Source organism: Chenopodium album, chromosome 2 (genome assembly GCF_948465745.1).
Source record: "Chenopodium album chromosome 2, dcCheAlbu1.1, whole genome shotgun sequence".
Taxonomy (NCBI): Eukaryota; Viridiplantae; Streptophyta; class Magnoliopsida; order Caryophyllales; family Amaranthaceae; genus Chenopodium; species Chenopodium album.
This window is the reverse complement of record NC_137835.1, coordinates 86025534-86042706: the sequence shown is the minus strand read 5'-3', so window position 1 is coordinate 86042706 and position 17173 is coordinate 86025534. Positions and strand designations below refer to the sequence as shown.

The window sequence follows — 17173 nt, the reverse complement described above, 5'->3', positions numbered from 1 at the left end:
TAGGAAGAGAAGAAGATAGGATAGAGATCAGAGATAAGAGAAAGAATTAAGAGAGAGAGACATAGAAGAGATAGAGAAGTAGAGAGTTATTATTTCAAAATCTGTTTTGGGCTTCTTACAAGACTGTATTTATAGAACTACAGTAATAACTAACTCAAGCATAACATAATTCAGTTACAGATAATATAACAGGATTAAGATTCTGTGACAATATAACTATATATAATTGCTCATATAGATGTCAATATAAATTCATTCGTTAGTTAAATTACACCAGAAAGTCCGTCAGAACAACTGATATAACTGTAGCTTGAAGCCTTGGAGCTTCTGCTCAGCAAGTCAGAATAAATATATAAATAAAAGCAAATTATTAACCTCTTATCCCAGACACATTATGCTACAACAAGATTGAGTGGAACAGCAACAGCCTTAACCCAAGGAGCACCGCCTAGGAAAACTCCAGCAGAGTAGCGTTGGGCCTCAGCCTTGTTTAAGACCCTAACATTCTTCCATTTGACCCTCATAGCTGTATTAGAACCCGGTCCACGATTGGCATACTCACCATAGAATGCAGTGTTGATGTTTGCATTTCCAGCCCAGGGTTCATACCCCGCAGGCTGGATCAAGTCTCCCATTAGAGACTCAATGAACAGAGTCTTGGCATAGGTCTTCCATGGACGACCCAAGTAGGTTTTGAGCTGGAACCTGAGTGGGAAGAGTTCTCTATCAGGAAGGATCTCACAACCTTGAATTACAATCCCAGTGGGCTCATTAGCAGCTATACCACCTTGAGCTGTGACTAAATTCATTTGGTTAGGGTCACACTTTTTAGCAAGGATCTTAGAATTTTGGATCAAGGTAGCACCGTTCCCAAAGATGAAATCTACTGTTCCAGCAATTTGGCAATCACGGAAGAATTGAGACCCACCCTGAACATACAAGGTGTCTTGGAAGCCATCAAACCAACAGTTGTGAAACACAGCTTGAAGAGCATTAACCCTCAAAGCCACAGCTTGATGCCCCTTGGGACCAGCAGTGTTTTGAAAACCCATGTCCTTAGCAAAGAACCCTAAACCTTCCACATTAAAGGGAGCTGTCTTTGAAGTTTGAACGCCCTTAGAAAAACTCTTGTCCCCCGTCACCACTGTTTTTGTAGGGCCGTCTCCATACATGTACACATTAGGGTGTTCCCTCCCTACAACGGCATCCTCCCTATAGATACCAGCCTTTACATATATAACATACCGACCTTGCAAATTCTTCCCTGGATGGGCCCTGAGAGCATCTGTGATGGTCTTGAATTGGCCACTACCATCCTGAGCAACCACAACATTAGGCTTCATACCAGGTACAATTGCAGCACCTCCTGCAGTAACTGCTGCAGCACCTCCTGCAGCTAAACCCTTCTTACCCTTTCCCTTCTTCTTGCCTTTACCAACCCCCTTTTTCTTATGCATCTTCTTCTTTCCACCTTTTCCACCTAAGAGCCTACGTTCATCAGCAGACAACCACGTTGGGTAGCCCTCTCTATCAATGGCTATGCCAAGGAGACGACGACTACTAGTAACTGGGGTGCCAATGTTCGATGTAGCATTAGCTATAGTTGACAGCTCAACCAACTTGCTAGCATTAAGAGAAAGAGCTAAGTCACCAAGAGCTGCATTAAAAGTGGTAATGATGTCGAGCATGCTTACAGTGAGCTCAGTGGCATTGAGAACAGCATCCTGCATTGTTTTTTGAAGCTCGGGAGCCTCAGCCTCATCAAATTCATCTACACAACTAGTGGCAAAGGTGGCGACATCAGTGAGCCATAAACGGACGTTCCAAACTATATCCTTCTCTTTATACATTTTAGGATCCTGAACTTGTTTAATGGCACCATCCAAGCGATCAATTGCTAAATTGAATAGGTCTTTACAACTTTCAATAGCCATATTAGCTCTCTCCACATTTTTTGTTGCATTAGCTTTAGGGACGAGGGTATCAGTTAAATTGTTGGCCTTTGATATCTCCTCCAAAGCCATTTTGATACCAGCTTTAACATAGTCTTGAGGAGTGGCGCTCTCGTTCTGTGCCACTGATCCTAAGCTCTTAATGCATGAATCTTTAAATGTAGATGGTTCACATAGGGCATTAACTGTCTTCATTGAGGAAGACAAGTTTTCATCATCCTTGCCATTATCCTTACCACCTTTATCCCCTGGGTGATGAACGACTACCACCACTCCAATGACAACACCAACCACCAAAATGATGGATATTAATGATACCACTACTTTACTTCCCATTGCTCCTCCCTCCCCCTATCGTTTCTTTCCCCTCGTAATTTTTTTTTTTTTTCAATTGTAGTATAAATGATGGAAATTATTATGAAACGAGGGGAAATAAAAAATAAAAAATAAAAAATCAATTCATATTGAAGAGAGACGAGAAAAGAGAGATTTCTACCCTCCGTCTCTCTGTTATATTTACTCTTGGTAAACCACAATGCGGCAATTGTGTAAAATGAGACTATTTTATTATATGAACATCGAAGAAGTTTGTTAAAATTAGGAATCAGGGTACACTATCTCTTCCTCATATCCCCTTAATTTTCTCATTACAGGAGTGTTTCATCCTTATGTGGTGCTCCGCTTTTCCTTGCTAAATCTATGGATTCCATAATCTTGGGTTGTATTTTGGGTGTCGCTGCTGCTAGTGCGACATCCCACAGGCTTATGAATAATGAATTTCTTTTTAACACTATATAATACAAAATAATACTACACGTACGAACAAATTGAAAATGAGAATTCATTATTATTCATTTATTCTTTAATATATTACACACATATATAAGGCCTTGAGGGATACAAGAATTTAACAAAAAATATGTATAAAAAAATGTGACAAATGCAAAGCGATTAAAATGATCCTACTCAAATGGCAATAAATATTTGTATTACAATGAGTCACTCTTTGTTAAATTAGAAGAAAAAATATAGGTAAGCGTACGATAAGTAAACCTATAGGTAAGCGTATGATAAGAAATGATAACTCGCCTATAGTATTTTGAATCTCAACAGACAAAATTCGAGAACACCACAATCGGATTTCTTAAAAGAGGTGCAACTTGAGGTTATCTCTATCTGAATTCTAAATAAATACTTAGCCGGCTGAGAAATTTGCTATGGCATCCATTTCCTGCTGTAAGATAAGAGCGTCAATAAACATATCTAAACTTTCCCCTTGTAGCACCTCATTTATAGAGTGATGTGTAATGCCAACACGGTGATCAGTTACACGCCCTTGTGGAAAATTGTATGTACGAATGCGTTCAGATCTGTCGCCACTACCGATCTGCAAAAGTTATCAAGAAATGCAACTTTCCAATGATTAACCAAAATATATACAGCTTGCTAGACAGACAAGCAATCAAAACAGATTTATCAAGCTCGAGGATGAATAGTATAGGCAATTCACCTGCTCTGCCCGAAGCTTCGATCGGTTTATCTGCATTTTATATCTCTCAATTTCATAAAGTTTTGCACATAGTATCTTCAATGCTTTGGCCTTGTTCTACAAAAGAAGAGCATACAAAAGGAAAGAACATAAGTACATTAATTAGTATGTATACAGTTCATTATGCTATATAATCACAAGAATTTTTGTGAGTTAGCATGAAAAGAAAACAAAAACATAAAAATTGATCCAAGAACTGACAAAAAATTTAACAAACAAGGACTACTATCATGTCCAGAAAAGAATAGATAACACTATCTCTAATGTTTCACAAAACAATACATGTCCAGAGTTACTGTGAAATATTATATTAATTTTTGTTTGTTACTGATGTGAAGCACTGTCATACCTCCGAAAGTTTTTTAACTTACTCAAAACTTATTAGTGATGGAGTAGATTATAATGCCGGGGGTATTTTATGATTTTATAAAATGTGTTTATGGCTAACTAAAAAAAAGAACTTACTCCCTCTGTTTTCAGAATGATGTTCCTATTTCGTAAATCGATGCAAATTTTTACCCATCTTTGACCGCAAATATCTTTAATCTCACACTAGCAAGAATTATAAAAGTTAGATGTTAATAATCTACTCACCAAAACGAATCAAACTAGATCCCACATGACTATATTTGTTCTTATATATTAAGAGAAATTTAGAAGATTCTCTCTTTTTTAAAAAAGTGAAAGATTCCAAACAAGAACATCATTCTAGAACGGAGGGAGTAGTATAAAGAGAAGAACGATTGAAGAAAGAGAAGAACGAAACAGAAACAACTGGAGAAGGATCACCCCAAGTTATCAATTCTAGTATAAAACATTTTTATCAAGTCAGAAGCTACTAATCTAGTATAAAACATTTTTATCAATTCTTTGTAAGCCTTAAAGAGAGAATGTTCTCCTAGAAAACAATGTAAATTCCTTTGTGAGCCTATTTTCTTTATAGACATAAGAGACTTCAATGTTTGTTTCCTCATGCCCCTAAATACACCCCAAGTTTGATTTCTATGCAGAGCAAAACTCTATTGCCATTAAGAGCCTAAGAGACAAGTGCCCTACACATTTTAATAGGGCAAGTGAACCATAGTACTAAACCTGCCTCTCCCACTAACTTCACCCTGCATTCTCTCATCTTCATTCACCTGCACAATAAATGAATCATATAGCTAACTAGTCAACTTTCTTATGAAGCTAGAAAGTGTAAACAGGAACTAACAAATTTTCATATTTGTATGTAGAAGCCCTCATAACATAAGCACTATACTATGTAGAGATCTAGATCGCCTAGTAATCCAAGTACACTTCGGCAATTCAGTAGTCAGATTTGGCCCCTTTCAGCTAAAGCAGCGAGAGTCACCTTTTATTCATCTCCCAATCTCCTGTCCTTCATGACTTTATCCATGTTTAGTCAATATCTCTGCAATCCATTCCTTTCTTTTTCTATTTAAATTGTTTCCTTTTTCCAAACTCAAGTCTAAAATAAGTGGCCAATGACATACGCTCAAAAGGGCAAACACAACATTTCCAATCATAACAAATGAACAACACAACAAGTACTGCAACAGGCCATCACTTACCATGTGCTGTGACCTCTCATCTTGAATAGCCACTGTCAGACCAGACGGGATATGGGTCATCCTCACAGCACTATTTGTAGTATTAGCATGCTGACCACCTGAGCCACCAGATCGGTAAGTATCAATTCTCAAATCTTCGCTCCTCAATTGGACATCCACCTGCAAAACAAATTAAAAAATATATAATTGTGTCATTAAGATAACACCCTGCAATGTAGGAAATCACTAAGGCAATGTTTAGTTCACCTTATTTAAGTTCAGTTCATACCAGATTAGAAAAATAAGTTCATATCAAATCAGATTAGAAAAATAAGTTCAAATCAAATCAAATTAGAAAAAGTAAGTTCATATCTACTTTATTGTTTTAAGTGATTTTTCATTGATATGTATTGATAAGTGTTTTATTTTTCCACTTATCATGGTATTTTAACACGATTTTTTAGTCATTTTCCCCTCTTAGACCCCTTCTCTAACTCTTTTTTGTGCAAAATTGTAGTTTTTGGTGTTTCTACTCCTCTTTTGTGTGATTGTGTCTATAGGTACAAAGATAAGGTGAAGATTTAGCTTAGGCTCAAAAGCACATTCAAGGAAACCCGGCAAGTTTAGGAGCGGGCGTGCACCAGTCATGGGAGTGGGCTGTCACGGGTCATCTCCCTTGCCAACCATGGGCGTCATTAGGCAACCGGGCATAATCGTGGCTAGGGGGCTTGCCCTTGGTGCCCAGCTAGCACTTACCCCTAAAGAGCTTTATTTTGATGTGGTGCTATTTTCCTAGTGAACACCGTAGCACAATAATGGGTCATTTGGAGACCCAAACGAAGTCCGAATGGGTCCAAATTTTGGGGTCCACTGTATTTTGGGCCAAGGAAGACCAAGGTGGTGTCGATTTTCCAAGATGAGATCCCGAAGTACAAGTTTTGGCAGCAGGTAGCCCGAACGCGATAAGCTTCTAGAAGGTTCCGGAGCTAACTACAAGGTTCTTTAGAAGACTATTCTAGAGTGGATGACTCTAGAATAACCAAGGTCTGGTACATAGTAGGAGTCTTCTAGGTTCTTCTACATATGTACATAACTCTTGTAAATTTCTACCATGTTTTAGGTTAGTCCTTAGCATTCTAGGCTTAGATGTGTGTAGAAACCTCCATGTATTTAGATGTAGCTTGTAAGTAGGGAGGAGCACTATAAATAGGCTCCTAAGGATCATTTGTACATTCAAGTTGAGAGTAATACAAAAAACATTTCAAAAGCACTTGTGTTTTCTTGCAACTCAATCCTTTCCTTCAAACACTTAGAGAGTGCGAGGGAAACCAAGGCACGAGGGTGCCAAGTGAGTGATCGGGCATACTAGCAAGGGTGATAGCTCGTGTGCCCAATTTTCTACGACACTTAGTCGTAAATCCGAACTAAGACACTAAGGGTGAGTGCTTAGTTCAACCAAGGGGACTTGTTAGCACCAAAGGGTCGTGCTAGCAAACATATTCAAGCAGCACTAAGGATTATGCTACGTGGGCACAAGGAGTAGTGCCAAGGGAGAAAGCCTGACTCGTCTTACGACGGACTGTAAGCGGGTGGCGCACGGTGCGTGACTAGGGCAAAGTAGTCGGCACGTGACAGGGCGCTCCAATCAAGGCTCCACAAATCTCTTGGTTAGCTCTCTAATTTAGTTTCTTTCAAAACTCAATCATTGTAATAGTTAATTGAAGTTTGTTCTCTTGGATTCAACAATTTCTAACTTTGAAGCTTCAACAGAAATCTCTTTCCTCTATCTCTTACTCTTTATTTTATGTTTTTAATTGCTTTCCATTGTTATTTTCTCTCTTAATCTTGATTATTTGTTGTTGCATGTTCAATCTACTTTGTTCTTATCGCTCCTCTCAACTTGTTAGATTAATGCTAGATTTAGAACTTGTAGCTATGTGTTATAGATTAAATTCGGCTAATGTAAATAAACGCAATTGATAATAATTTAAGGTTGAATGCTTGAGTATGTGATTGATGGATGATTGAATTACAAAGGGGTAGGCATAACCTGAGGTTAGTCTCACAGTAGCTTTAGGCTACCAATCTCTCTAGTGTTTACACTCAATTTTCTGGATACCTTAACTAATGACTTGGCTAAATTACTTATACTCAAGCTTAAGGATTACATGTGACTACTTAGCTAAGAATAGAAAAACCATAAATAGACATTGTTGCAATAGCTGACTTGCTTTCTCTTTCTTCTCTTTAATTAGTTTTGTCTTGTTGCTCATTGTTCCTTTCCACATTTGACCCTTGATGCCCCTGTTTTACATGCCTGGAATGCACCAAAAGTGGTGGCTGACTCGGTTCCTTGGAGTCGTTGACCCATTCCATTACACTATGTTGTTCTTCACCATAATCACTGAGTAATCTATTAGCTAGGGGTTGGGTGAAGACCCAACCAAGCCATGGGTTGATTGATATTTGTGCTTGCATGCTCATTTTGAGTTGATGTTTGATTGTTAAAGAATTGGTTAACTGCATGTGTAATTGGATGACCACTTATTGCTCATGTATTCATTTCTATGCTTGCATTGAAAGATGAATTTTGGTTATGAACCTTTTCTTGTATGATTAAACCAAATTTCTATCTTAATTAAGGTTCCTTGTTTGGATGATGTAGTAGTCTTAGTTGCGATAATTAGATGAGAAATCCCAATTACTTGTGCCTTAATGCTATCTTGGACCGATCGAAAGACAAACTCGAGTTAGTAGGTTACTTCCCATCGTTAAGACTTGGTTGGCCTATCTTGTTAATTGAGTTTGGTTTAGGGATGTTTATTGTTGTGGCTTCGAAAGAAGGCAATGTTGAGTGCCCTTTCTATCACTCAATTTGTGTTTATGCTTGCCCATTGTTGGTTTGGTAAGCGTCGATTCCCATTTCCCCCCTAGTTTGTCTCCATAGTCATTAAGTAATTAAAACCCCCAATTTGTGACTGAATTAGATAAGAACTGTTTCATAATCTTGGTGAACTCATACCCATTCTCTGTAGATGCGATCCTCTACTTACCCCTAGACTTATCTTAGGTTCGTTTAGGTAGAAATATTGTTTGGCTTAGGGTGATTGTCCAACGACCGATTTATCCCTCCACCATGTATCTTTAATTCCGTATATGGATTTGCATGGGGATGAGGCATTGGACTGTTAGGGATGGAAGAGGAAGATTTTTGTCAATGATAACACGAAATAATCAAATTTGGTTCATGAAGCCAACCCCACTTATGGGACTAAGGCTTTGATTGATTGATAATAAAACCCATTTAAATTTTTATTTATTTACTTAATACATTTTAGGTTAAAGGTTGGTCAAATAAGACGATCAGATCATATATGAAAAATTAAGATCATATCAGAAAAATTAAGATCACATCGAATAAGCAAAAATAAGGCGAACTAAACATAGCCTAAATCTCAACAATAGTAAAAGACTACAACAAAATCAAGATCTCAAAATGATGTATATAAGAAGAAAACAAGAAAATATTGATTCTAAAGAAAACGTTTGTGCCAAGGAATTATCCAAACATAAGAGTACCTCATCAGCCTGAGGGAGGATGGCAACAGTCACAGCACTGGTATGAGTGCGACCAGACTTCTCCGTTACAGGAACGCGCTGAAAAAAATAGGATGGTTGGCAACGATGGTTATAAACCGTTGGAATCTTTTAGTTTTACTCACAGCATTGTTTGTTTATACCTGAACTCTATGAATACCGCTCTCAAATTTGAGCTTCCCATACACACCAGCCCCTGAGATCAATCCAATAGCTTCCTGGAAGTTAGTCACATTAGATCATATACTCCATGACATCGATTAATTTCAACAATAACTCATCCAGATTCCGGTGCACACTAAACCTTACAGAAATTGAAATAGTAATAATAAAAATTTTAATGATCTCACGATCAATGTGAATCTAAATCTTAGGCTTTCTGACATACCTTGAATCCTTTAAGGTCAGACTCTGTTATATAAACAACTTCAAATTTCCATCCCCTCTTCTGTGAGTACCTCTCATACCTGTCAGGTGTCACGAACAAAAGTATGAGCACTAAAGATGTTTGTGTCAATGTGTCACATTTTGCAAGCATATTGGTTGAATCAAAGTCATAAGAAGACCAGAACTAACATTTTGAATATCTCCATAGCAAATAAAGAAGCTTCTTCCCCTCCAGTACCTAGTTCAATAGCTTGTATAAGGTCCAGGTTAAGAAAACAGGTCCTAAAAACATTGAAAGGGTGTTGCCCACCTGCTCTCACCTCCAGGATGCTGTCTCTTTCATCAGCATCATCCTTTGGAAGCAATGATTTCAGCAGCAACATTTGCAGCCTTTTCTCCTCTTCAATAGACTGATCCAATTCCTCATATGCCATGTTAAGCATGTCTTTTTCATCAGCACACTCAGCCATGAGTGACTTGAGACCATCAATCTCCTTAAATGTCAAAATGGGTCAATGTTTTTCAATTCTTATTCCAATTACGGAGCACATTAAATGATCATATAGAGTATACACTAAAACACCACTTATGGGTGAAAAGCTGCTAAAGCCATCAAAATGAAAGCAACGCAGCAGAGCAGCACCATCAAGTTAATACGGAGGGGGGTAATAAAAAAACCTATTGTACTTTTAGGATTCATATTCTTTTGTTTTCGCCCTTATGTTCATTGATTCATATTCATGTTCTTTGGCCAACCAACATGATTCATTTTAAACATCTGAATTGGAGGTATGTTTCAGTTTGAGCCATAATCCAACACACATCGAACTATCCAATGATAAGCTACTTACAATGCACATGGTATTCTAATGTACAACCTAGTTTCTGCATAATAGGAATGATAATAAAAGGAGAAGGTATATACCTTCTGCTTTGCTCTCAAGTCATGTATTAAGTCCACGGAACTTCTGAGTTTCCTAAAGTCCTTATTGGCTCTGGCATACTCGGTTGGTGAGGCATCAGGCTGTCTTCATTCATGACCAAAATTAAAATTTAAATTAAAATAAAAATAAAAAAAATGAAGCAACCAGGAGACGAGTTCTACTAGTAATCTGTCTGTGAAAAATGTAATTCCCATAAGAAACGCAGATGTATTTAAAAGAAAGGATGAGCAATTAGCAATCACCTTATTAATGATATCCTGAAGCAAGGCACTCCTTCGCTCAATAGCTGACAACCTTTGCTCCATAATTTGAATGATGTCGGCTGATAAATGAGGCTGATTTTCTGCCAATTAACAAGACTGAGCTAAATATGAACAGCAGCAAGTTTAGTTTACTGGGAATTGATGGTATGAAGAAGAGAAAACAAACCAGATGTGAAAAAGCGTAAAAACTCAGCGGCGACAACCTTCGATCCAATAAAACCTGCTGGTATGCGAGGTGACATTTTTGACCAATTCCTAGAACCTAACCCTAACCCTAACCCTAACCCTAACCCTAATCTCAGGTAATTTCTCATTTCTTCCTAGTTAGCAACAGAAGGATTCTTCTTCGTCGTCTTCAAATCCTCACTCATTCATTACCTCTGCTCTGAAATACAGTATGTCGCAGCATGGTCTTGGAAAAGGAACGAAGGACTGAATTTTTTTACCATTTTTTTTTTTAAGGAGTTGACATTCGTCATGGAGATATTGGGATAGGTAAAAGAATTGGAAGAGAAAAAAATATCAAATTAATAAAAGTACTCCCTTCATTTTATTTTTTTATTTCCATCACTTCCATTATACACCCTCCGTTTTTACATATTTGTTCGATTTCCTTATTTGAAAAGTTTTTACAATATTAAACTAATTTCTCTCACCTAGTAGACCCAATATATATTCTCTCTCTTCCAATTCTCTCCACTACTTTTAATTTATACAATTTTTTATTCTTCCACCCACGCCACTACCTCCATATTTTATTACTTTCTCCAATTTCTCCTAAAACTCCGCGCATGGAGAAATGGAGCAAGTATTTAAAAACGGAGGGAGTAGTAGCTTTAGACCCTCTCTAATGGTGAGAGTGTGAGACTCAAGTGAGTATTTTTAGGAGAGAGAGTATTTTTTGCAATGTATACCAATAAGTTGGTATCTAAACTTAGCAACTTCAAAATAAAGTTGTTAAGTTTAGATACTCAACTTTGAGTCTCATTTGACAAAAAATGTGGGCCATTTGTCAATATTTTATTATATTTTGTAATTTATTTAAATTTTACCTTTTTTTTTAATCTTACAATATTTGATAATAAAAAAGAAATGGATTTGGTGAGCCATAATTGAAAGTGTATTTTAGAGAGTCTCACCATTGAGAAATTAGGTTTCACATGAGTTGCTAAATTGAGAAGTGAGTATGGTATCACCATTGAAGGTAAAAAACAACTCATTTTGTATTTCAATACTCAATTTGAGTCTCACCATTGGAAATGGTCTTATATATATTTTATTATTTCTCTTCATTACTTTAAACACCAGTCAAATAATTTATCATTCTCTCTCTCATGGTCCTCAGAGCATTCCCAACAATGAACAAAAAAATGTTGATGAGCAAAACTTTGGGTGAAATTAAAATAAAAATGACTTACATCAATGAGCAAAAGTAAAAATGCTAATGAGCAAAATGAAAATTGCTCATAGGATGAGCAATTTTTAAGATGAATAGTAATCATGTGGGATCCACAATGCAAGTAAAAAAAAAAGAATTTAAAATAATATAGTAGAGAGAAATATAAGAGAGTATTAGTAAAAGTAAGAGAGAAGATGCACTAGAGAGAGAATGAGAAAGAAATTTTTTTTTGATCATTGATAGGATAAAACTATGGTCACAAAAATGCTCATGGGTTGAAAGAGAGAGAAAGTGGGTAGAGAGAGAATGAGGAAACCAATTTTTGCTCATTGTTGGGAATGCTCTCACTACTTTCTCTTTTATACTTTCACTTTCATGGTCTCCATATTACTTTTACCATAATAAAGTATTCATCTACTCTCATTATTATATTATACCAAATTCATTCTCCTAAAACTCCGTGCAAACACAAGTGATGCAAATAAAAAACGGATGGAGTATGATTTATGTTAGGTCTAAGCTTTCCAAATAAGAAAATAGAGCAAGTATTTAAAAACGGTTGCAAATGAATGAATAGTAGAACAAGTATTTTAAAAACGGAAGAAGTACAAAGTACTCCGTTTTTAGAAATAATTAAGGATCGTTTTTATTTTTTTATTTTTTTTATTTACATCACTTGGGAATGTAGGGAGTTTTAAGGAGTGCTACTTTTTTTTTTTGAAACCCGGTTAGAACCAATTTTATTAATCAATGGACAATTTGTCCATTAGTACATACGGAGAGATTACATTGGATCAAAAATTCTCCCAAACCTGTTCAACACCAAAAGAAACTAAACTAGCTAGGTGATGAGCAACGAAATTCCCATCTCTACGAATTGAACATGAGACCAAGAAACAAAATTAAAACTAAAGCTAAGATGAATCATCAAGGACATAATCAAGATTAGTAAAATGAGTGGTAGCCTTAGAGAGGCGAGAAACAGCAAGATGGCAATCCGATTCAAGGATTATAGTCTTCAATCCATAACATGGGGACCATGAAAGAGAAAGTAAGTGAGAGGGGAAAGATATTTTTATTATTTAAGTGGGGACCATGGAAGAGAGAAAAATGATAAAATAATTTGAGTGAGGTTCAAAGTAAGAGAGAGAAATGATAAAATATAGTATAAAGTTACCAAATATCGAAGTGATGAATTCAACAAAAACATTCATTATGGTGAATTAATGAAAATAAAAAAAACGGAGGGAGTATTTACTAAAATGACAGTATCGTAAAAACTTACTCCAACAATTTTTACAGTTAAAAAAATAATGACACGTAATTTGAAACGTTTCCCAATATGTATGTAAAACAAGACATTTATGTATTTTTTTTTCTTTTTACCAAATTCAAACTCAATTTGGACCCAGAAGGTCCCAAATGACTCCTAAACCATTAAACGAATTTTTTAAGAACGCAAACTTCCAAAATGGGAGTTTGCGGGGAAGGCACCAGTGCCACAAAGAATACGCACTTTTCCTTTCGCTCTGCTTTTATGATCGAGTTTTTTGCAATGTGAATAAGCTTAAGAGGCACTTAACTGATGATCCTTTGTGCCATCGCTGCTAGGCCCATACAAATGAGACTTTGCTCCATTTATTGAGAGATTGTCCTATTGCTAGGAAAGTTTGGAAAAACATGGGAAGAGTTGCTCTTTATCCATCTATCTTTCTTTGCAGGTGATTTTAATGCTTGGATGGTGCGCAACCTAGAAGCAGATGACCTTATTTTCTCAGAGAAGTGCCCACTAGCTTTTGCTACTACTTTATGGTGGTTATGAAGATGGAGAAATAATGCTTTGTTTGGTAGTAGTGAAGCAATACCAGCTGATGTTGGCTCTTTTCTTTGTGGCAAAATTGACGAGACTTGGAGTGTGTTCTCTAGAGAGCATACCTTAAGCCAGCTGATAGCTACTCCTAGAAGACTGATGAAGGAAACATTAATCAAATGGTTATCTCCCCCTTTGAATTGGGTTGCCTTATATTGAAGTATAACAACCGTAAATAATTATCCTTATAATTATTTACTTATGATCACTCTTGTACAGCTAGCTTTCTTATCTCATAGTATGCTTATCCCCTTAAGTTGTTATATTTTGTAATTATCTTTAGCTTTGTAGTTCTCATGTAAAGTCTATTTAAAGGCTTCTTCTGTTTAATAGTAAGCATCTTGAAAAGCATTCTCTTCTTATTCTTATATGGTATCACAGCGATCGATCTAATTTTTTTTTTCCTTCTCTTCTTGCTCTTATCATGGTTCTTAACAACGACTCCATCATTCCCAATGCTAATGATCCAACTAAACCCTTCACTGTGGTTCATTTTCACAATGCCATTAAGCTTACCCCTACCAATTACATTGCCTGGAAAACCCACCTTCAAGCCACGCTGCTCGGATACGACCTCTACAAATTTGTAGATGGCACGTTTCCTTCCCCACCTGCCTCTATCACCACTGCCGAAGGAACTTCGGCAACCAATCCTTCTGCCCTCCCTTGGTTCCGTCAGGACCGTCTTGTCTTTGGGGCCCTTGTTGGCACCCTATCACCTGATCTTGTACCTCTTGTCTCTCAATCTGAAACAGCCAAAGAAGCATGGGATATCCTTGCTTCCACCTATGCCAATCCATCCCGTGGTCACTTCAAACAAATTAAGGACCACCTAGCCAAGATCACTAAGGGAAACCTTAGCATTTCTGAATATATGCAGGCCATCAAACAGTGTATTGATCGCCTTGCCTCTATGGGGAAACCCATGGATCCCGAGGATATTATTGATAAAGTCCTTTTTGGCCTTGATTATGAGGTTTATAAGCCTGTAATTGATGCGGTTAATGCTAGAGACTCTCCTATTTCTTTCGAAGAGCTCCATGAGAAACTCATCACTAGAGAACTCATGGCTGCATCGACAATTTCTCCTACTCCCTTTCCTGCCACAGTCCATGCTGCTCAACACCGTGCATCCACCAGCCACGCTAAGCATCAACATTATCTCACACCCAGTCCAGCTCTTCTTCCTACTCCACGCAATACCTCTACTGCACCTCGTCAACAATGCCCATACCTTGGTAAATGTCAGTGGTGCCGCAACCAAGGTCATGCGCTTGATCAGTGTGCTATCTTCAAAGCTCTCTTTCCTCAGATTAATGTCCCAACTGCAACACAAGCTCGGGCTGTTCAACAAGGCCATCAACAACCTCATGCTCATCTTGCCACGGCTAATAATGTCCCTGCTTCAAACTCTTGGCTCTTAGATAGTGGGGCATCTCATCATGTGACAAATGATCTCGCCAACCTCTCTCTACATGCTCCCTATGATAGCACTGAGGAACTTGTAATTGGTGATGGCTCGACTCTTCCGATCCAAAATACTGGTTCATTCTCTATCTCCACTCCCTCCTCTACCTTTCATTTCTCTAATGTTTTACATGTGCCTTCCATCTCTAGAAATATTCTATCAATCAATAAATTCTGTCAAGATAACAATACTAGCATTGAGTTCTTACCTTCTTTTTTTCGTGTTAAGGAGCTTTTGAAGGGAACCATCCTCCTTCAAGGTCCAACTAGAGCCGGAGTCTATGAATGGAACCCAGGTCCTCCTCGAGTCTTCACAAGTCTCAAATTACCTGTGCATGACTGGCATCACCGTCTTGGACATCCATCTTCATCTATCCTTAGGATTTTAAATTCATCTTTCAATTTAGCCATTTCTGATTTTTCCATGTCTCATTGTAATTCTTGTAATATCAATAAAAGTCACAAGTTACCTTTTTCGGTTTCAACTCTCACCTCTACTGCTCCTCTTGAACTTGTCTTTACTGATGTTTGGTCTTCTCCTATTTATTCTCATGGCAACTTTAAGTACTATGTCATTTTTGTAGATCACTTTACTAAATATGTATGGTTCTATCCCCTAAAGAAAAAGTCTGACACCCATGATACTTTTTTGAGGTTTAGGGCTCTTGTAGAAAAATATTTCAAACGTCCCATTATTCAAGTTTTTTCTGATAATGGTGGTGAATATGAAAAATTAAATCCCCACCTCTCTACTAATGGCATCTCTCATCTTACCACTCCTCCACACACCCCCGAGCATAATGGCTATGCCGAACGTCGACATAGGCATATTGTCGAAACAGGCTTGTCACTTCTTACTCATGCCCGACTTCCCTTAGCCTTCTGGCCTCATGCCTTCACCACTGCTACATATCTCATTAATCGTCTCCCCACTAAGTCTCTTGATAATAAATCCCCTTATCTAGCTCTATTTCTTTCCCCTCCGAACTACCAAAAACTACGGAATTTTGGATGTTTGTGTTACCCTTGGCTACGACCCTATGCCTCCCACAAACTAGACTCTCGCTCCCTGCCTTGTATTTTTCTAGGCTACTCATCTACACAAAGTGCGTACTACTGCTATCACCCTCCTACCAACCGTATGTACACCTCTCGTCATGTAAAATTTGTTGAGGATGTTTTTCCCTACCCTGACTTATGTCCTTCTCCACTATCATCCACAACCACAAATGTTGATGAGTGGTGCACTGTACCTATTCCTATCATACAACAGCCGGTCCCGGCCACTAATTCCGCTTCCGCTACGCCCCTTCCTCCTCCTTCCCTTACTCCTCCTTCTCCTTCTCCTCCTCCTCCTCCTCCTCCTCCCCCCACCCGCACTATGGTCACTAGGCTCCAGAATAATATTGTTAAGCCTAACCCCAAATTTGCACATCATGCTGTGGTTCAATCTTCTCTAACTGAACCAACTAATATTACTCAAGCCTTGAAAGATCCGCAATGGCGGGCTGCCATGACGGATGAATATAATGCTCTCACTCGCAACCTCACATGGACACTTGTTCCACCCTCCTCTACTCAGAATTTGGTTGGCTGTAAATGGGTGTATCGTATAAAATATAAGTCGGATGGATCAATTGACCGCTACAAAGCTCGACTTGTGGCCAAGGGGTTTCATCAACGGCCTGGTTTAGACTACTCTGAGACATTCAGTCCTGTCATTAAACCCACTACAGTTCGCCTCATGCTATCCCTTGCCGTTACAAATGGTTGGTCTATTCGCCAACTCGACATTAACAATGCATTCCTTCAAGGCTCCTTAAAGGAGGATGTATATATGTCACAACCGCCCGGCTTTCTAGACAAGGATAATCCCTCTCATGTTTGCAAACTTCAAAAAGCAATATATGGTCTAAAACAAGCGCCACGGGCTTGGTATCAAGAGTTTCGTGCATTCCTCTTGTCTTATGGGTTCCGCAATTCTATTGCCGACCCCTCTCTGTTTATGTACCGTCACAATGGTACAATTTTTTTATCTCCTTGTTTATGTAGATGACATCATCATCACGGGACCCTCTACTTCAGCACTACAAGTTTTTATTGATCATTTGGCAGCAAGATTCTCACTAAAAGACCTTGGTAACCTGTCATACTTTCTTGGTGTTGAGGTGCTTCCTCACCCAAAGGGTCTG

At 38.0% G+C, this 17173-nt stretch overlaps 1 protein-coding gene and 1 pseudogene across 2 annotated transcripts; both read right to left on the bottom strand.

The window, feature by feature from the left end:
* Positions 1–392: 392 nt before the first annotated feature.
* LOC145591941 (putative pectinesterase/pectinesterase inhibitor pseudogene) lies at positions 393–2362 on the bottom strand (annotated as a pseudogene).
* Positions 2363–2893: 531 nt separating this feature from the next.
* Positions 2894–10696, bottom strand: LOC145591928 (peptide chain release factor 1, mitochondrial-like). 2 transcript variants are annotated; one of them, XM_081648412.1, is made up of 11 exons: positions 10412–10696; positions 10225–10325; positions 9964–10062; positions 9349–9532; positions 9228–9276; positions 9040–9118; positions 8795–8869; positions 8634–8711; positions 5076–5234; positions 3463–3558; positions 2894–3339 (listed from the first exon to the last, which is right to left on the bottom strand). In XM_081648412.1, exons 1-11 carry the CDS (start codon positions 10557–10559, stop codon positions 3148–3150), a joined length of 1260 nt encoding a protein of 419 aa, XP_081504538.1. In that variant the 5' UTR covers positions 10560–10696; the 3' UTR covers positions 2894–3147. The 2 variants fall into 2 exon arrangements, with proteins under 2 accessions (XP_081504538.1, XP_081504542.1); XM_081648416.1 differs by having other exon boundaries at positions 9349–9529.
* Between the last annotated feature and the right edge of the window lie 6477 nt (positions 10697–17173).